Genomic DNA, 22,022 nt, shown 5'->3' with positions numbered 1-22,022 from the left:
CCTTATAGCCTTCTCTTTTTAATGGTTTCTATTATGTTTCTTTGTTTCATGGCTGTCTGCAAGGAGATGAATCTCAAGGCTATATATAGTATACATGTTTTGATAATAAATGTACTTCGAATTTTGAATTTTTACAGCTCTGGTACTGCTTCATGTGCCATGCTAAACTCATCAATTTCATCAACTTTGCCTCCAACTTCCACCCTGCCCTTAAATTCACTTATGTTCACTTGGTCCATTTCTGACAACACTCCCCCTTTTTTTCGATCTTTTTGCTTCCCATCTCTGGAGACAAACTATCTCACTGTATATTTTTATATACTGTTGAGATAAACAGATTCCATTATGTTAAGATAAAAACCTCTTCCTACAGATGCTGCTTGGCCTGCTGCGTTCACCAGCAACTTTGATGTGTGTTGCTTGAATTTCCAGCATCTGCAGAATTCCTGTTGTTTCCATTATGTTAAGATTGCTTTAGTGTGTTCAAATACGTTTTGAGGTGTCAAACAATTTATAGATGTGCAGCTATTTGAGCACCCTGTAGATTTGGGCAGAACTTTAAAGAGTAGTTAAATATAATCTTTCCATTTGCATTTTATTAGTTTAGAGCAATTCTGTATATGCTTTTGAAGATGCATGTGCACAGCTCTCACTGTGGAAGAAGCGGTTACTCTGTAATGTTGATTTTCTTGGTTGTGACCTCACAACTACTGATTTCCGTCTTTATGCAGTTGTTCAGAATCTAACCTTTATATGCTTTTCCTCTTCCCTTTCTGCTGACTGTTGTCATTCTCCATGTACAAACTGTCATCTTCCCCATCAAACCTGTGCTTGTACTTTCAGGCTTGATACTTTTTGGACCTCAAACTCTGATGTGGAGAGCTTTTTTCACATTCCCCATCCTGAAGATCATCTAAAACTTGCCCTTTTTATCTTTCCTCATTAATGTAACATTCATCAATTAACTTACACTCCTCTGATCTTCAAGATTATTGCTGTTCTTGACTTGCAGATACTTCCATTGGTTGTTCATTCATCTCCCGTTGCTCTCATTTTCCTGTACACCTTCCACATATGCAAACTACTGATTTTAAGAATCTCAGGTGTCAATACAGTTCTTAATCTCTAAATCTGACTTCACAGTGATGAGCATTATGCCTCGTTTTCCACAACTGTCTCCTTTATTGGGATCATCCTGTAGCAAATATTAAAACTCATATTTATTTTCTGTATTCTGCACTCTTTGCATCCACATCTTCAATTATGGGAGGTTAGTTGACATATTTTCCTAAAAGTTTAAAACTAATTGCCTGAACTCCCAATTTTTGCTCCACCTAATTATAGCCTCTAACTTATCGACACTTTGACTTTAACAAGTCTTGGAATAAAAACAAAATGCTCAAAATCAGTAGGCAGTAGCTGTAAAGAGAAAATAATATCTTAAATTGATGAATACAGAAGTATGTATTAAAATAAAAAGTTAAGATGCCGGAGGTACAGAGCATAACAGGCAGCAGCATTGGGGAGAAAATTTAGAGCTAACATTTCCAAACTGGAAGAGTAGAAAAACAAAGTTACAGAAAAGGAACAGTGAAGGGACTGCTTATAATATAGTAGAGATCAGGCATATAATCCCTAGCATTTGGGAAACAGAAGTAAAGTGAAAACTGAGTGGGTGTAGCAGAGTATCATACAGGCTTAAGCAATCTAAATGCTATGATAAACATTGTCAAATAAGGGCTTCAGATGCTAATGCAATAACTGCATCAGTAATCCACAATTACTTATTGCCTTGACAAGTGAACATAAAATTCTGTCTATCTGCCCTCGTTCTGTGAGGGTGTTTTATGCCTGTTGTTCATGTTATATTACTGCTTTGTGACTATCTCATATGAAAGCAAACAAAATACACTTTAACCAGAGAAGCATTGTATTAATTTACTTTTGCATGTTTTACATTTTAGAACTGTAGTAAATCTAGTTAATTGTGTGTACATTCTAAATAAGTGTGTGTATATTAGTTGTTCCTTTTCACGCCTTGTGGCGCATTAGGTGGCTTTTTTGCGGCCTCTGTAGCATTATATCTTCTTTATGAGGCCTAGTTAGCTCGACGCTCAACCCAGCGTGGATGGAAAGCACGCAAGGGGCGGGCCAGATTCAAACTTGGGACCATTTGACTTGAAGTCAGATACTGATGCAGCTGCGCCACTGGTCGGCATGTGTATGTTAGTGCCTGTATAATTATGTGGTAATCTGAATATTTTTAAATGTTTGAGAAACTTTAATAATGTAGGGCACTGAGGAGTGTGGTAGAACAAATAGATCTGAGAATACAAGTCATAATTCATTGAAACTGGAGGCACAGGGTTGTAAAGAAAGCTTTTGGTACACTGGCCTTCATAAATCGAAGTATTGAGTACAGGAGATGAGGTGTTATGTTGAAGTTGTATAAAACATTGCTGAGGCCTAATTTGGAGTACTGTGTGCAGTTCTGGTCATTTACAGACAAGAAAGATGTAAATAAGATTGAAAGAGTACAGAGAAAATTTACGAGAATGTTGTCAGGACTGGGGGACCTGTGTTATAAGGAAAGATTGAATAGGTTAGGAGTTTTTTCCCTTGGAGCTTAGAAGATTGAGGGGAGACTGTGCATGCAAACTTGATTTCAACGTTTAGATAAGTTTGGATAGGTTCATGGATGGTCAGGGTATGGAAGGCAATGGTGCCAGTGAAGTTTAATGGTAATAGGCAGTTGAAATGATTCAGCACAGCCTTGATGGACTGAAGAGCCTGTTTCTGTGCTGTACTTTTCTATGACTCCATGACAGTTCAGCTTGCCCACCTTTAATTTGCACTTCAGTTTATTGCCTGCAGAACCAATTTCTCAGCATATCTGTAATTGTATTTTTAATTAAGAGGATCTGTGGGAAAAGATATTGCATCTTACTGTGATAAAGCTGTAGTACCATGGAAGCCATTTAGCTCAATGGCTCTGTTGTAAAATTATCCTCTCCTTTTTCCCCCTCATCTTCCCAACCTCCTCCCCCTTTTGTTTATCCAACTCTCTTGAATGTTATTGTTGAATCTGCTTCCCTCAGATCAATATATTGTACACCTTTTTTTATTAAATTCTTGGTGCAACCTTTAGCTCTTTTCCCTATTGTCTTAAATGTCTCCTCTTGAACAAGTTATATTCCCCTGAAAAATAGTTTTGATTTTTGAACAATTTAAAAATTTCTAGATTTCCTTTTCACTGAGGATAATGATCCACCTTTTCTTGTCTTTCTACTTGTTTTGGGCCTTACTCTGGTAAATCATTCTTGCAAATGCAACTGCATCTTTTAAAAATGATTCACAAAGCCATATTTAAAGCATAATCTTCAGAAATGAATGTGCTGAAGATTTGACCAATTTCTTGTGTTCATTAGCATTCTCAAAAAGCAAACATCTTGTAAGCCTTCTCAATTTTCTATGTTGAAAGATTTGTGCATGAAGCTGCAAGGGTTTTCTTTTGCAGTTCCTTTGAAATTGTATGTTTTTAGCTTTTCTTCTGATCATTGCACGATTTTATGCATTAAAATTCACCTGCATGTTAATGCCTGTTCTGTCTGTTCTCCACAGTCTCTATAATACATTTTTACAAAGATTATTGGTAATTTTTGCATTTACAGGATAACTGCCTTGATTAAAAAAGCAAATAGGTCCTTAATGTAGCTCTGGAAAAAGAGTAACGTAGTATATTATGGAAACATGAGAAAATCTGCAGATGCTGGAAATCCAAAGCAACAAACACAAAATACTGGAGGAATTCAGCAGGTCTGGCAGAATCTATGGAAATGAATAAACAGTCCATGTTTTGAGCCAAGATCCTTCTTCAGAATTAAGTTATTTTACTGAAGTTCATTTCGGGAATATTAATTGAATTAGACTAGGAACTGTGAAGAACTGGAACAACCAGGTTTAAAAATTAGTAAGTAGCAAATTCAGTCCATTAACATTTATCAATAAATAATATGCCAAACATTAAACATTAAGTATTGACTCCCTGGAATCTCCTTTAGTCTGTTATATGTCCATCCTCCTATTAATCCTTTAATTCCAAACCAACAAATCATTAGGCAATTCATCCCCTCCTCTAGATGTGGGGTAGACATTAAATGGCAATCTTAAGGCCATCCATAAATTTTTAAGTTTTTGACACTGCTTTTTTTTGGAATTTCCTCTTACCTAAACATGGCCTTTTTAATGGATTCCTGTTGTACACATATTTGCTATTTACTAATTTTTAAACCTGGTTGTTCTTGGTTCTTTACACTTCCTATTCTAATTCAATTAATATTCTCCAAATGAACTTCAATAAAATAACTTAATTCTGAAGGAGGATCTTGGCTCAAAACATTTCCATAGATGCTGCCTAACCTGCTGAATTCCTCCAGCATTTTGTGTTTGTTGCCTTGGATTTCTAGCATCTACAGATTTTCTCATAATATACTGTGTCTCTGTTTTTCCAGAGCTACATTAAGGACCTATATGCTTTTTTAATCAAGGAAGTTATCTTGATAATTTGCCATCTTAGTTAATGTTAGAATAATTGAAGTAGAGTGGATTCCAGTTAATTTGGCCATCACTTAATTGGGGCAGCAGCTGCTTATAAGACCATAAGACATAGGAGTGGGATTAGGCCATGTGGCCAAAAGAGTCTGCTCCACCATTCAATCATGGCTGATCCTTTATACCCCTCCTCAGCCTTCTCCCCATAACCTTTGATGTTGTGTCCAATCACAAACCTATCAATCTCTGCTTTAATTACACCCAACAACCTGGCCTCCACAGCTACCTGTGGTAACAAATTCCACAAATTCACCACCCACTGGCTGAAGAAATTTCTCTGCATCTGTTTTAAATGGACACCCCTCTATCCTGAGGCTGTGCCCTCCCCACCATAGAGAGTCTACTCTGTCTAGGCCTTTCAATATTCGAAAGGTTTCAATGAGATCCCCTCTCTCTTCTCCTCCCCCCCCACATCCTTCTAACTTCCAGTGAGTACAGACCTAGAGCCGTCAAACATTCCTTGTATGATAACATATGAATCATCCTTATGAACTTACTCTGAACCCTCATTTTCTCGCAGTCCTATAGCAGCTCCAGTCTCTTTTATTGTTGTTATATACTTGGAAAAAGCTTTTAATTTCCACTTTGATATTGTTTGCTGGCCTGCTTTCATATTTCATCTTTTCCCTCCTAATGATTTTAATTGTTTTCTGTAAGTTTTTAAAGCTTCCCAATCCTTATCTTCTTGCTAATTTTTGCTTTGTTGTCTGCCCTTTCTTTTGGTTTTACATTAGCTTTGATTTTCCTTATCACGGTTGTACTATTTTGCCGTTTGAGTATTTCTTTGTTTTTGGAATACATTTATCCTGCAGCTTCCTCATTTTTCCCCCGAAACTCCCACCATTGCTGCTCTGCTGTCATCCCTGCCAGCAGCTCCTTCCAATTTACTTTGGCCAACTCCTCTCTCATACCACTGTAATTTCCTTTACTCCACTGAAATACTGCTATGACAGACTTTACTTTCTCCCTATCAAATTTCAAGTTGAAGTCAATCATTTATGATCACTGTCCCCCCAGGGTTCTTTCATCTTAGACTCTCAAATCAACTCCTGATCATTACATAACACCCAATCTAGCATAGCTGATCCAACGGACTGCCCTAAAAAGCCATCACATGAGCATTCAACAAACTCATTTTCTTGAGATCCATTTCCAACTTGATTTTCCCAATTGACCTGCATGTTGAAATTTGCCATGACTCTCATAACATTGCCCTTTTGACACACCTTTTCTATTTCCTGTTGTAATCTGTGGTCCACATCCCAGCTACTGTTAGGATGCCTGCATATAACTGCTATCAGGGTCCTTTTACTTTTGCAGTTTCTTAGCTCAACACACAGGATTCAACATCTTCTGATCCTATGTCACATCTTCCTACTGATTTGATGCCATTCTTTAACAGCAGAGCCACACCACCCCTAGTGCCTACCTTCCTATCTTTCTGGTACAACACCTTGGGCATTCAGCTCCCAACTACATCCAGCCTTTAGCCATGATTGCCACATCATCATACCGAACAATCTGTAATAGTGCAACAAGATCATCTACTTTACTTCTTGTACTCCATTCATTGAGATGTAATACCTCTTTTGATTCTGCATCCCTAATGCACTGAGACTCACCCTGCTGGCTGCAATTTTGTTCTATCATCTGCCTGCCCTGCCTGATAGTCTGACTGTACGCTATAATTGTTTTTTCACCATTCGTCCTATCCTGAGTCCCTTCACTCTGGTTGCCTCTCCCCTGCCAAGTTATTTTGAACCTTCTCCAACTGCTCTAACAAACCTGCCTGCAAGAATGTTGGTCCCCACGTGTTCAGGTGCTACCTGTCACTTTTGTACAGGTCATACCTCCCCCAGAAGAGATCCCAATGATCCAAGAAACTGAAGCCCTGACCCCTGCAGCAGCTTCTTAGCCACACATCTATCTGCTAAAGCATCCTGTTTCTATCCTCACTGGCATGTGGCACAGGTAGCAATCCAAAATTACTATCCTGGAGGTCCTGCTTCTCAGCTTTCTGTCTAGGTCTCTAAATTTTCTCTTCAGGACCTCTTTGCTTTTCCTTCCTATGTCATTGGTACCAATAGGTACCAAGACATCTGGCTGCTCTCCCTCCCCCTCCAAAATATTGTGGACGTGATCTGAGACATCCCTGACCTGGCACCTGGGAGGCAACATGCCATCTGGCTGTCCCGTTTACATCCACAAAATCTCCTGGGACAGGAGACTGTTGCAATCGAACCTACATTCACCACTTCTGCTCAGCTCATTCCATACATTGCACCACCCTCTGAGTGAAGTCCACCCCCTCAGGTTCCTTTTAAGTATTCACCTTTGACCCTTAACCTATGATCTCTAGTTCTATTCTTATCCAACCTCAGTGGAAAATGCCCGCTTGCATTTATCCTATCTATTCCCTTCATAGTTTTGTATGTCTTCACCAAATCTGTAACTGGTCCTCAAGTTCCTTCAACATCCTTGTAAATCTTCTCTCTACTTTTTCAATCTTAATGAGATCTTTTCAGTTGGAACTCTCAGTGGCCACTTAATTAGGCACACCTGTATACCTTGTTAATGCAAATATCTAATCAGCAAATCATGCAGCAACAGCTCAATGCAAAAAAAAACATGCAGACAAACTCAAGGGGCTTTTGTTCAGACCAAACATCAGAATGGGGAAGAAATGTGATCTAAGTGACGTTGACAATGGAATGATTGTTGGTGCCAAATGGGATGTTTTGACTATCTCAGAAACTGCCAATCTCCTGGGATTTTCACGCACAATAGTCTCTAGAGTTTACAGGAAATGTTGCGAAAAATTAAAAAAAAAATTCAGTGAGCAGCATTTCTGTGGGCAAAAACATCTTGTTTTTCAAGGTTTTTCAAGAGAAGTCAGAGGAGAATTGCCAGACCAGTTTAAGCTGACAGGAACGTTACAGTAACTCAAGTAACCACGTGGTACAACAGTGGTATGCATCTCTGAACACACATCTTGTCCAACCCTGAGGTGGAATGGCTACACTAGTAGAAAACCACAAGCATACACTCAGGAGGTACCTAATAAAGTGGCCACTGAGTGTATATATCGGTCCTGTGTTTTTTTTATATATACAGTGGCAAAAGTGTGGGCAAAATTTCTGTTACTGTGAATAGTTAAGTGAGTAGAAAATGAACTGATCTCTAAAAGTCAAAGTTAAAGATGAAACATTCTTTGGGCACCCCAAGGGATTTGAGCTCTCAGATAACTTTTACCAAGGTCTCAGACCTTAATTAGCTTGTTAGGGTTATAATTTGTTCACAGCCATCATTAGGAAAGGCCAGGTAATGCAAATTTCAAAGCTTTATAAATACCCTGATTCCTCAGACCTTGTCTCAACAATCAGCAGCCATGGGCTCCTCTAAGCAGTTGCCTAGCACTCTGAAAATTAAAATAAATGATGCCCACAAAGCAGGCTATAAGAAGATAGCAAAGCATTTTCAGGTAGCCGTTTCCTCAGTTCATAATTTAATTAAGAAATTGCAGTTAACAGGAACAGCTGAGGTCTGGAAGACCAAGAAAACTTTCCGAGAGAACTGCTCGTAGGATTGCTAGAAAGGCAAATCAAAACCCCTGTTTGACTGCAAAAGACCTTCGGGAAGATTTAGCAGACTCTGGAGTGGTGGTACACTGTTCTACTGTGCAGCGACACCTGCACAAATATGACATTCATGGAAGAGTCATCAGAAGAAAATCTTTCCTGCCTCCTCACCACAAAATTAAGCATCAGAAGTTTGCAAAGAAACACCTAAACAAGCCTGATACACTTTGAAAACAAGTCCTGTGGACTGATGAAGTTAAAATAGAACTTTTTGGCCGCAATGAGCAAAGGTATGTTTGGAGAAAAAAGGGTGCAGAATTTCATGAAGAGAACACCTCTCCAACTGTTAAGCACGGGGGTGGAGCGCTCATGCTTTGGGCTTGTGTTGCAGCCAGTGGCACGGGGAACATTTACTGCTAGAGGGAAGAATGAATTCAATTAAGTACCAGCAAATTCTGGAAGCAGAACATCACACCGTCTGTAAAAAAAAAAACAACACAAAAAAAAAAGCTGAAGATGAAAAAAGGATGGCTTCTACCACAGGATTATGATCCTAAACACTCCTCAAAACCCACAATGGACTACCTTAAGAGGCGCAAGCTGAAGGTTTTGCAATGGCCCTCACAGTCCCCCAACCTAAACATCATCGAAAATCTGTGGATAGACCTCAAAAGAGCAGTGCATGCAAGATGACCCAAGAATCTCTCAGAACTAGAAGCCTTTTGCAAGGAAGAATGGGAGTAAATCCTCCAAACAAGAATTGCAAGACTCTTAGCTGGCTACAGCAAGCATTTACAAGCTGTGATACTTGCCAAAGGGGGTGTTACTAAGTACTGACCATGCAGGGTGCCCAAACTTTTGTTTTGGGCCCTTTTCCTTTTTTGTTATTTTTAAACTGTAAAAAATAGAAATAAGAAAGTAATCTTGCTTAAAATATTAAAGAAATGTGTCATCTTTAACTTTATGCCTTTTGGAAATCAGGTTATCTTTTACTCGCTTAGCTATTCACAGTAACAGAAATTTTGACAGGGGTGCCCAGACTTTTGCATGTCACTGTATATATGCACAAACTGACTGGTTTAATCTTGAATATCTTTGACTACCTGGAAAACCACTTCATTTCTATTTCTTGCATATTATTTGGTGTACGCTTTGGTCCTTATTATTGATGTGCAACAAAACTTTCTATCAAACTATAAGCAAATAAGAAAAAACAATCTATTTATATAACTCAAATAACCACGTGAAGTCTGATTTCTCAGTTTATATAACTGCATATCGTTTGAGTATGTCTTTTGAAGTTCAATACAAATCTGCAGTCTTGTTTATACTTTTCATATTAGGGGAAGAAAGTAGCCTGTTGTTTTAATAGTTTCAACCAAGGTATCACTGAACCTTGGAATGTACTTTTCATCCTCCAAACTTAAGCCTTTTGTTAAACTGTGTGTGTATTTTTAAAGCACTCTTTACCTGACTTCTGTGGTATTAATTTTGCCATGAGGGAAAATAATTGCTTGTTTGTTAGTTCCAGGTTCTTCTAGGAGACCATGGGTACTTGGAAAAGTAATAGAAAAAGAATATTGCCAGGCGAAGAAGGTAAGAATTTTCACTTCATCCTACCAGTAGAAATGAGTAATGTGACAAGCACAGCAAACATTTCAATAACTCCCAGTTTGCTATTATTTTAAGCAGTTACTTATAATCCAGTGGAACTAACACCTAATGGCAGCCAATGCAATATATTAATCCTTTAACTGAAGATGCTTGTACCTTCTACCTGATGGCAGCAGCAAGAAGAAAGCACACAAGAGCCTCAGGACTAGCATCACCAGGTTCAAGAACAGTTACTACCCCTCAACCATTAGGATCTTGAATAAAAGGGGATAACTACTCGCTCATCATTGAAACATTCCTACAACTAATAATCTCACTTTAAAGACTCTTCATGTCATTATCTCATGTTCTTGTTATTTATTGCTATTTATTTATATTTGCATTGGCAGTTTGTTGTCTTCTGCACTCTAGTTGATCTTTCATTGATCCTATTATAGTTAATATTCTATAGATTTGCTGAGTATGCCCACAAGAAAATAAATCTCCAGGTTGTATATGGTAACATATATAACAACATTTACTTGAACATTTCAGTTTAGGTTTAACAGGCCAATAATATCACTAAACTTAATAAATTGGGCTATTCACTGTTCGCATGAAATTATTGGCATGTAAATCTGAAAAATAAAATGGCATTAATCTAGCACCATGTCAAAGAGTGAAGAAAGTTGCAGAAATATTATGTATGAATCAGTAGCTGTGACGTATATTTGAATAGTGCCTAATTGGTAACAATATGTCCTAAACACTTCACAGAAATATTGAATAACTAAATTGGCAATTAGATTTGTATTAGGATGAATGACCAAAATCTTGGAACCTCTGCTTTCTATTTGATCAAAGAAGGAAATTACACCTCGAACTTGGTTTTCAAGAGATAGAAGCCCTGGTTAAGAAAAGAAGGAGGTACATAGTAGGTATAGGCAGGTAGGACCAAGTGAGGTACTTGTAGAGTATAAGAAATACAAGAGAGAAATTCAAGAATGAAATCTGGAGGGCTAAAAGAAGACACAAGGTTGCCCTAGCAGACAAGGTGAAGGCAAATCCTTAGGGTTTCTACAGATATCTTGAGAGCAAGGGACAAAATCAGTCCTCTGGAAGATTAGAATAAACTATATGTGGAGCCAAAAGAGATGGGGGGGAGACCTCTCTCCCTCTTTCCCTCCCCCCACCTTCTAACTCGGACTCTTCATCTTTTTTTCTCCAGTCCTGATGAAGGGTATCAGCCTGAAACGTCAACTATATTCTCATCCGTAGACGCAGCCTGGCCTGCTGAGTTCCTCCTGCATTTTGTGTGTGTTGCTTGGATTTCCAGCATCTGCAAATTTTCTCTTGTTTGTGATTTGACTACTATACTGCAAAGTCTCTTCCAGGGGCCTATCCTGAAGAAGTTTAAATCTTCCCTTCGATTGGAGTTCAGCGAAACTGTGATTTCTGCTGCCCTTCAGCTCTTCGACCACATGCTCCCCCTACCCACAAGTATAGCCGAAACATTGACTATCCTCATAGATGCTGCCTGGCCTGCTGCCTTACTCCTGCATTTTGTGTGTGATGAGGGAGATCTTAAATGGACTTTTTGCATCTGTATTTACTCAGGAGATGGACACAGAGTCTATAGAAGTGAGGCAAAGCAGCAGCAGGGTCATGCACACTATACAGATTACAGAGGAGGAAGTGTTTGCTATCTTGAGGCAAATAAGGGTGGATAAATCCCCAGTGCCTGACAAGGTGTTCCCTCGAATCCTGCGGGGGGCAAGTACAGACTAGCAGGGATAATTAAATCATCCTTAGCGAAAGCTGGGGTTAAAGTTTCACTTTTTAAGATGGGCTCTTAAAAAATAAACCAAGAAATGATAGGGGAAACCTATAGGATAGTGGTGGTGATAGGAGAGTGGAAGTAGATAGCTGCCTCTCTAACTGAAGGCCTGTGAGTAGTAGAGTGCTGCAGGCATCGGTGCTTGGGCTGTTATTGTTTCTCATCTATATCAACAATCTAGATCATTGGGATCTCTTCTGGGGAAGGTGGGACCTGTACAGATTGGATGGGTTGCACCTGAACTCTAGGGGGAGCAATATCCTTGCAGGTAGGTTTGCTAGCATGGTTCGGGAGGGTTTAAACTAATTTGCAAGGGGGATGGGACCCATAGCATAGAGCAGTGAAAGAAGTGCATGGAGTAAAGCCAGATCTAACATACAGAGAGGCTTTGAGGAAAGAGAAGCAGAATAAACGGTGTAAAGACAGTAAGGTAGAAGGGCTGAAATGTGTGTACCTCAATGCAAGAAGCATCAGGAACAAGGGTGATGAACTGAGAGCCTGGATACATACATGGAATTATGATGTAGTGGCCATTACAGAGACTTGGCTGGCACCAGGGAAGGAATGGATTCTCAATATTCCTGGATTTCAGTGCTTTAAAAGAGAGGGCGGAAAAAGGGGAGGGGGTGGCATTACTGGTCAGGGATACTATTACAGCTACAGAAAGGGTGGGTAATGTAGCAGGATCCTCTTTTGAGTCAATATGGGTGGAAGTCAGGAACAGGAAGGGAGCAGTTACTCTATTGGGGGTATTCTATAGGCTCCCTGGTAGCAGCAAAGATACAGAGGAGCAGATTGGGAGGCAGATTTTGGAAAGGTGCAAAAATGACAGGGTTGTTATCATGGGTGACTTTAACTTCCCTAATATTGATTGGCACCTGATTAGTTCCAAGGGTTCAGATGGGGCAGAGTTTGTTAAGTGTGTCCAAGACGGATTCCTGTCACATTATATTGACAGGCCGACTAGGAGGAATGCCATACTAGATCTACTACTTGGTAATGAACCAGGTCAGGTCACAGATCTCTCAGTGGGTGAGCATCTGGGGGACAGTGACCACCGCTCCCTGGCCTTTAGCATTATCATGGAAAAGGATAGAATCAGAGAGGACAGGAAAACTTTTAATTGGGGAAGGGCAAATTATGAGGCTATGAGGCTAGAACTTGCGGGTGTGAATTGGGATGATGTTTTTGCAGGGAAATGTGCTATGGACATGTGGTCGATGTTTACAGATCTCTTGCAGGATGTAAGGGATAAATTTGTCCTGGTGAGGAAGATAAAGAATGGTATGGTGAAGGAACCATGGGTGACAAGTGAGGTGGAAAATCTAGTCAGGTGGAAGAAGGCAGCATTCATGAGGTTTAGGAAGCAAGGATCTAATGGGTCTATTGAGGAATATAGGGAAGCAAGAAAGGAGCTTAAGAATGGGCTGAAGAGAGTAAGAAGGGGGCATGAGAAGGCCTTGGCGAGTAGGGTAAAGGAAAACCCTAAGGCATTCTTCAATTATGTGACGAAAAAAAGGATGACAGCAGTGAAGATAGGACCGATTAGAGATAAAGGTGGGAAGATGTGCCTGGAGGCTGTGGGAGTGAGCGAGGTCCTCAATGAATACTTCTCTTCGGTATTCACCAATGAGAGGGAACTTGATGACGGTGAGGACAATATGAGTGAGGTTGATTTCCTGGAGCATGTTGATATTAAGGGAAAGGAGGTGTTGGAGTTGTTAAAATACATTAGGACGGATAAGTTCCCAGGCTTGACGGAATATTCCCCAGGCTGCTCCACAAGGTGAGGGATGAGATTGCTGAGACTCTGGCTAGGACCTTTATGTCCTTGTTTTCCACGGGAATGGTACCAGAGGATTGGAGGGAGGTGAATGTTGTCTCCTTGTTCAAAAAAGGTAGTAGGGATAATCGGGGTAATTATAGACCAGTGAGCCTTACGTCTGTGGTGGGAAAGCTGTTGAAAAAGCTTCTTAAAGATAGGATCTCTGGGCATTTAGAGAATCAGGAACAGTCAGCATGGTTTTGTGAAGGGCAGATCATGTCTAACAAGCCTGATAGAGTTCTTTGAGGAGGTGACCAGGCATATAGATGAGGGTAGTGTAGTGGATGTGATCTATATGGATTTTAGTAAGGTATTTGACAAGGTTCCACATGGTAGGCTTATTCACAAAGTCAGAAGGCATGGGATCTAGGGAAGTTTGGCCAGGTGGATTCAGAATTGGCTTGCCTGAAGAAGGCAGAGGGTCGTGGTGGAGGGAGTACATTCAGATTGGAGGACTGTGACTAGTGGTGTCCCACAAGGATCTGTTCTGGGACCTCTACTTTTTGTGATTTTTATTAACGACCTGGATGTCGGGGTAGAAGGGTGGGCTGACAAGTTTGCAGACGACACAGAGGTTGGTGGTGTTGTAGATAGTGTAGAGGATTGTCAAAGATTGCAGAGGGACATTGATAGGATGCAGAAGTTGGCTGAGAAGTGGCAGATGGAGTTCAACCCAGAGAAGTGTGAGGTGGTACACTTTGGAAGGACAAACTCCAAGGCAGAGTACAAAGTAAATGGCAGGATACTTGGTAGTGTGGAGGAGCAGAGGGATCTGGGGGTACATGTCCACAGATCCCTGAAAGTTGCCTCACAGGTGGATAGCGTAGTTAAGAAAGCTTATGAGGTGTTAGCTTTCATAAGTCGAGGGATAAAGTTTAAGGGTCGCGATGTAATGGTGCAGCTCTATAAAACTCTGGTTAGGCCACACTTGGAGTACTGTGTCCAGTTCTGGTCGCCTCACTATAGGAAGGATGTGGAAGCATTGGAAAGGGTACAGAGGAGATTTACCAGAATGCTGTCTGGTTTAGAGAGTATGCATTATGATCAGAGATTAAGGGAGCTAGGGCTTTACTCTTTTGAGAGAAGGAGGATGAGAGGAGACATGATAGAGGTGTACAAGATAATAAGAGGAATAGATAGAGTGGATAGCCAGCGCCTCTTCCCCAGGGAACCACTGCTCAATACAAGCGGACATGGCTTTAAGGTAAGGGGTGGGAAGTTCAAGGGGGATATTAGAGGAAGGTTTTTTCTTCAGAGAGTGGTTGGTGCGTGGAATGCACTGCCTGAGTCAGTGGTGGAGGCAGATACACTGGTGAAGTTTAGGAGACTACTAGACAGGTATATGGAGGAATTTAAGGTGGGGGCTTATATGGGAGGCAGGGTTTGAGGGTCAGCACAATATTGTGGGCCGAAGGGCCTGTACTGTGCTGTACTGTTCTATGTTCAATGTATTGAGTACAGGAGATGGGGTATTATGTTGAAGCCATTGCTGAGGCCTAATTTTGTGTATTGTTTGTAGTTTTGGTCACCTACCTACAGGAAGGATATAAATAAGGTGGAAAGAGTACAGAGAAAATTTATAAGGATATTGCCGGGACTGGAGATTGTATAGGCTGGGGCTTTATTCCTTGGAATGCAGAAGATTGAGGGGAGATTTTAAAGGGGTATAAATGTGAGGTAATGCAAGCAGCCTTTTTCCATTGAGATTGGGTGGGACTACAACTAGAGGTCATGGGTTAAGGTTGAAAGGTGAAATGTTTGAAGGGAAACTTCACTCAAAGTTGTGAGTGTGTGGAATGAGCTGCCAGTGCAAATGGTGGACGCAATTTTGATTTCAGCGCTTAAGAAAAGTTTGGTTAGGTACAGGGATGGGAGTAGTATGAAGGGCTGTGTTCTGGGTGCAGGTTGATGATACTAACCAATTCAAATAGTTCAGCATAGACAAGACAGGCTGAAGAGTCTGTCTGCTTTACTTTTCTATGATTCTAGGGTTGTAAGACAAGACTGGGTGACCACAGCCATTATCTGTACTCTTTGGAGATTGTCTTGCTGACATCAGTGGTCACGTAACCAGGACTTATGATATGCAGCAGCTACTCATACAACCATCCACCACCTGCTCCCATGGCTTCACATGATCCTGATCCAGGGGGAGGGGGGTCCCCGTCAGGTGATAAACCGTGCCCAGCTGTGACCTGCAAGCCAGCAGCTGGTTGAGGGAAGGAACATCTTGCACCTCCTTTGGTAGAGATATATCTCCACCCCCCCCCCCACCCGTAGAAAGAGATTACTGGCTGTAAGTATAAGCAATTTGACTATTTTGAGATTCTAGAAGGATTGGGAGAAGTTTTATGGAGGCAGATCTCAGTGCATTCTTTTCATCTCTTGTTAACTAGCATTACCAATCCTTTGCAGCAAATAGTATAAGTTTAGTGTAGAGTTTCAATCCATGTGATTTTTGTTCCCCCCCCCCCAGTGTATGTTCCAATGCTATCTCGCTTGGATTCCATTTTCTGCCCACTGTAAACTTCAGCTTCCAGCTTGTTGTCCGCCACTAATTTCTGTTCACGCCCATTCTTGCTAACCCACAATGTAGAATCAACTTCTGTCATCCTGCTGTACTGAACTCTTCATTCCTATAATAGTGTTTATTTGTGCAATCATGGTCCTCTCCAATCTTCACCACTAGTTAATTATCTGTACTTTCAGGTGAGGTGGCTCTGGGATTTCTTTTGTAAAGGAGTCCTTTTTGTCAAAGCTTTGTCTTCCTTTCTGAAATCTGTGGCCAATACCAATAATTTTGAATGAACTTCAATGCCTCCAGTTTAATTGGCTTTGATTTGATTAGTACTGTTAGTGACTTCAAACTATTGGTTCAGGAGATAGTACTGGCATTCGTCAAGGCAACATGTCAATCTCCATTCAGGGATAAATGGCATACTACTAGCTTTTTATTTCCAGAAAGCTGAGTTGACTGCAGAAGTCAGATTTTGCTGAAAGCAGAGTGATTAGATAAATCCTTGTAAAATGGTTCCATTGGAAAGCAGTTGATGGTCTGATACAGCAGCTAGATTAGCGTTGCATTATTTCTTCTTGAACAGTATATTCAGATGTTTTCAAACGCAAACAACAGGAATTCTGCAGATGCTGGAAATTCAAGCAACACACATAAAAGTTGCTGGTGAACGCAGCAGGCTAGGCAGCATCTCTAGGAAGAGGTGCAGTCGACGATTCGGGCCGAGACCCTTCGTCAGACGAAGGGTCTCGGCCCGAATCGTCGACTGCACCTCTTCCTAGAGATGCTGCCTGGCCTGCTGCGTTCACCAGCAACTTTTATGTGTGTTGTTTATTCAGATGTTTTCAACCACTTACATTCTTGCCATGGGCAGGTCAACTAACTGTAATGACCATGAATTGATGTATCTAGTTAATGTCAGTAATTTTACTGATTTTTTTATCGGTCTATACAAATCTACTGGAAAAAAATTAAATCATTTTATTGTGGACATGTGTTATAAATGTTTAGTGACAAATAAAAAGACTACAATATTATAATTATCTCTGTATGCAATTTAGAAAAACATTATACCACTTTGTTCTTGAAAGCACATGATAATTATTTTTAGAAAATAACTACCCAAATTTTATGAACTGACTCCTTTCTGAGATATGTTAACAGAATTAATTGTTTTTGTAGTTGTGCTGATTGAATTTTGACTAAACTGAAGCCATTTTGTAATTGCTTTTTAGGCTCAAAATAGATTTAAGGTGCCGCTGGGAACAAAATTCTACAGAGTGAAAGCAGTACCCTGGAACAAGAAAGTACAACAGTGATATTAAATTAACTGTTAATAGTTCATCCTTTCCCTTCTCATGTGATTCCTTTATAGCTTATTATGCAGTCTTGAAAAATTTCTGTTTGGAAAAGGTGACACAATTGTAATTCATGAGTGGAAACTTGCTGGAGTAATAATTCTTTATTTGCTACTCCCCATTTAATGTGTACTGAATTCAACTGTGTCCAAATCATAAAATGTATTTAGTCTCATTCATTAACCTGCTTTTAATCTTACACTGAAGACTTGGGAAATGTAAACCAAATAACTTTCTTTTCATGGAGCATTGGAGCATGACTTGTACATTATGGCATAGCAGCCCTGTTAAATGCCTGTTCAAAAGATTTTACTGAATATTCAGATGTTAAATCATTTGTCATTATTACCAGCATATGTGTCAACTTATTGCTATCAAAGTAACTTATGAGCAAAACAACTTTACCATATGTATTTAATTATTTAAACATTTGTGTTCCTAGCATGCAAAAATTCCATGTAAAGTTTGAACATAATTTTATTTCATGAATTTTCATTCTTGCTGTTAATCTGCATATATACTGAGGTTTATTAGAAATGTAGAGATCTAGCCCAATATAGTGAAGAACGGTGCAATGAATGAATAGGACTGAAATTTCCATCAGTTGCTTGAGATGCATTTCTGCAAAAATTGTTGATTGTGTATACACATTGGAAGGGAGGAATCTGTTTACAGATAACATGATATAAAAACTTCCCAGCAACTTAAGCTGGAGTAAATTTAATATATTGTTTCATCTTGGTGACCAGTGTTCCATTCAGTTTAAAAAATTATTTCTCTTGTACATTAACCATTGTAAAACCTTTAAGTATAAACATTATTGTATTGTAAAAGAATTTCAGAATTTTGAAATAAACATTTAAACATGTAGAGTGTGCATCTTGCATTGTTTAAAATCAGTCTCTGACTGCAGGAGCAAAGTGGCAGTACTATAATTTATCATACAATTTCATTCCAAGAAAAAACTTACTGGTTTTTCTTCCTGCTTAAGATATTCATGTTTTCTGCAATATACCGTAGGTTTTATAATTAGTTTAAAATGCCATGGAATATTGAGCTTATGAAAGGATCTATAGAATTTGGAGTTAATTGTTATTAAAACATCTTAACTACCAAGGTAGTGACAAAAATGTGTCATTTTACATTGCCATTCCATGATAGAGGAATGCAGTACACCCCAAGCATTGATATTTCAGCAATGAAGTTTTTAAATGTTCTATTAACTGTTAAGTAAGCATTTGGATAAAAGCTTGGTACTAATTGAACAACAGAACGGAGGCGAGAAATAAAGTTTTAATCTTTAAAGCAATGTGTAATCCTATTGCAAAAGGCTGGTTCTAAAGAAACTAATAATTAGTAAAACATCAAAAACCAGACCAGAATTGTGAGAATTGTTCTTCAAATCTTCTTTAACGGGAATTGACTATAATCCCTAATCTTTAGCTCAGACTATGAATTTTACATTCTGTTCTTTGGAATTTTTTCTCTAATGATTTATTCGGACTGACTACTGCAAGTGATTTTTGGTGTCTGTCAAAATTCTCTGCATCAGATTGCCATTATTTTTTGGCATATAATTTAGAATGACAATTATCAATTGTTCTTTTGGTAAGATTAGTTCCTATATTGAAATTTGCATAATTGGTCAAATTTGCATTTGTTCATCTCTAATTGCTACTTGGGTGGTGTGCCTTTCTAGGCATTTCAGTAAGCTGTTTAGAATTATTCCTGTGGGCCTGGAAGTGCATAAGAAATAAAAACAGTAGTAGGCCCTGTTGTCATTCAACAAGATCGTGGCTAGCCCTGTATATCTATATATCTATCTAGTTGGTTCAACTTTCCATTAACGTCACCCTAAATTATAACTAAGCATTCACAGTCCTTGAATGTATAGGATTTCAAAGGTTTGTTTCTGTTGGCCTGAAGGAATTTCTCCAATTCTTAATATCCAGGTTAGGGGAAATGGTTGACATCCATTGTGCCAATTCCTACCTGAATTTTGTATCAACATGATCACCTCCTATTTCTAAATTCTAACAATTTAGGTAATTCTTAATAAATCTTTCCTCAGAAGACAGCTGTCCCTTCTGAGGAATAGACATAGTATTGACTTTTAGGATCAGACCACAATTGCAAATTGCACTTTACATGCAGCCATGTATTTATCTGGTGAACCAGGAGACGAACTAATACTAGATTTACTACTCTGGAGGATAAGGTGTGGCACACATGTTAATTTACCAAGCTAATAATCTAGAGGCCCAAATGTAAACTATAAATTTGGACTTCAAATTCTAAACTATTGACAGAATATATAAATGATATAGCTATCAATACTGCATAAAAATAGTTTATTTAAAAACTAATTAAATGTCTATTGTAATGGAAAGTTAAAACAAATTTTGAGTATTTGAATCAATGAGGGAGAAGCAACATTAAAAGGTTGCTCCAGGGTATTAGAGTATAATGAAAAGAAAAACAAAGAAATAATGAAAAGACTCCTGGATGGCTACATGAAGCTTAGAAAAATAGAGGAGTATGGGTAAAGCCTAGGTAGGTCTAAGGTAGGGACATGCTGGGTACAGCTTTGTGGGCCAAAGGTGGGCCTATATTGTGTTGTAGGTTTTCTATGTTACTATATAAATTATATAACCTTGAGATTCATCTGCTTACAGGCAGCCACAAAGCACAAAACCCAAAAGAACCCTGTTAAAAAAAAATACCAACACCCATGCACAGAGAGCAAGATTTAAAAAACACAAATTGTGCAAACAATAAAAGCAAGCAACAGCATTCAGAACCAAATTAAATGCATACACCTGAAGCCCATAGCCTCTGTCTCAGTTCATCACACAACAGGGCAAATTGCTGGGAAGTTCACAGATACGAGGCCTGGAGCAGTCTCACAGCCTCAGCACCATGAGAAGAGGAGTAAATGTCATGGGAGAGTGAGCAGAATCAGCCCGATCCTTACCTCCGGTCCCGAAACCATGCCTTATTGGTCTACCTGGGCCGGCGTTTAAAATGTCTAAACCGCAGGTTGTTCCTCACACTACAACCTGGTCCCTGCCGCGGCAATACACTGTGGGCTCAGCCCGTGGCCACAACCACACTCTGGCCCATAGTGGACTTTTCTAAACTGGGCTGGCACTTAAATCAATCCAACAACTACTGAACATCTTGACCATGACTGTATGCTTTTATGCATTGAGTTGTTGCCACATGATTAGGTATTTATATTAATGAGCAGGTGTACCAAATAAAGTTCAAAGTAAAAGGCTTAAAGTAAAATTTATTATCAGAGTACATACACATACAACCCTGAGATTCTTTTTCTGCGGGTATACTTAGCAAATCTATAGAACTGTAACTGTAAACAGGATCTGTAAACTGTAAACTGAACTGTGCAAATGCAGATAAAAGCAATTCACCATAAATAATGAGCATGAAATAACAATATGACAGAGTCCTTAAGTGCTCCTCCAAAAGCTATCCCATTTTGTTCGAGACCCTGATTGTTGAGGATAGTGTGTTCTTGAACCTGGTGGTGCAAGTCCTGAAGCATTTGTCCCTTCTAGGTAGATAGATAGATACTTTATTGATTACAAGGAAAATTACAGTGTCACAGTAGTGTTACAAGTGCACAGATATACAAATATATAAATATTAGAAAAGAAGTAAGAAAGAATAAAAAATAAGTTACCTCAACCAGTTTAGCAGGAGGGGTTCATCACTTCCCCGGTTGTAAGTTGACTTATTATAGAGTCTAATGGCCGAGGGTAAGAAGGACCTCATATAGCACTGTTTGGATTAGCATAGTTGTCTCAGTCTATCACTAAAAATGCACCTCTGTTCAGCCAAGGTAGCATGCAGAGGGTGAGAAACATGGTTCAGAGTTGCCAGGATTTTCCATTGGGTAGGATTCTACCTGATGACAGTAGCAAGAAAAGAGCATGGCCTGGTTGGTGAGGATCTTTGATGATGGATGCTGCTTTTCCATGGCAATGTTTCACATAGATGTGCTCAATGGTTCGGAGGGTTTTACCTGTGATGTTCTGGGCTGAACCCACTACCTTTTATAGGATTTTCCACTCAAGGGCATTGGTGTTCCCATAACTGGCCATAATGCACACTTTCCACCGCACATCTATAGAAGTTTGCCAAGGTTTAAAGTGGTCTGCTGAATGTGTGTGTATATAATACAAATATTTATGTATGGTTACTGAAGAGATTTAATGGTTATCAGATTTAAAGTGGTATTTCTGTGCAGGACTGAATGGTATTCTTTAGCTCTGTGACTTCAATGCATTTATCAATTATGGCAATCATGGCACTTTCTATTTTCACCAAAGTGAAGATACAAGAGAAGCTGAATAAGTAGATTCACAGAGACTGGGGGTGGAGCCTTAATTCTACACCCATCCTCTGCTAGTTTGGACTCATGCACCAGGTGGAGGCCGACATGGGAGGAGTTATATCATTGGAGGTATACAGCGAAGTCAGTATGATAGAGTAAACCTGAATTAGGTACGTTATGAAAAACCAGTCTTGCTACATCCTGGGTATCTGCTGAGGTGATTTAATAGAAGGTCACCATGGCTGTGACATTGCAGAGTAACCTTGTCATGAAAAGGAAAGCTATTCACAAGTATAGTCTCGTGAATAACATAAATCATCAGTTTATGATGCAGAAATGCCATTACTG

General features: G+C 39.4%; 1 protein-coding gene across 3 annotated transcripts in view; it reads left to right on the top strand.

The window, feature by feature from the left end:
- The window catches only part of rb1cc1 (RB1-inducible coiled-coil 1), a 181,044-nt gene extending 162,863 nt beyond the window's left edge, over window positions 1–18,181 (top strand). For 2 of the 3 annotated variants that reach the window (XM_063063561.1, XM_063063544.1), the window contains 2 exons: window positions 9,715–9,785; window positions 17,195–18,181. In XM_063063561.1, coding sequence (XP_062919631.1) covers window positions 9,715–9,785; window positions 17,195–17,278 — 155 coding nt within the window. In that variant the 3' untranslated portion in view covers window positions 17,279–18,181. The remainder of the gene's footprint in view (window positions 1–9,714; window positions 9,786–17,194) is intronic. The other variant, XM_063063551.1, reaches the window with a different exon arrangement.
- Window positions 18,182–22,022: the final 3,841 nt, after the last annotated feature.

The sequence above is a fragment of the Mobula hypostoma genome, chromosome 1, assembly GCF_963921235.1.
Source record: "Mobula hypostoma chromosome 1, sMobHyp1.1, whole genome shotgun sequence".
Classification (NCBI taxonomy): domain Eukaryota; kingdom Metazoa; phylum Chordata; class Chondrichthyes; order Myliobatiformes; family Myliobatidae; genus Mobula; species Mobula hypostoma.
Note: the sequence above shows the minus strand (reverse complement) of the source record. Positions and strands in the feature narration are given on the sequence as shown.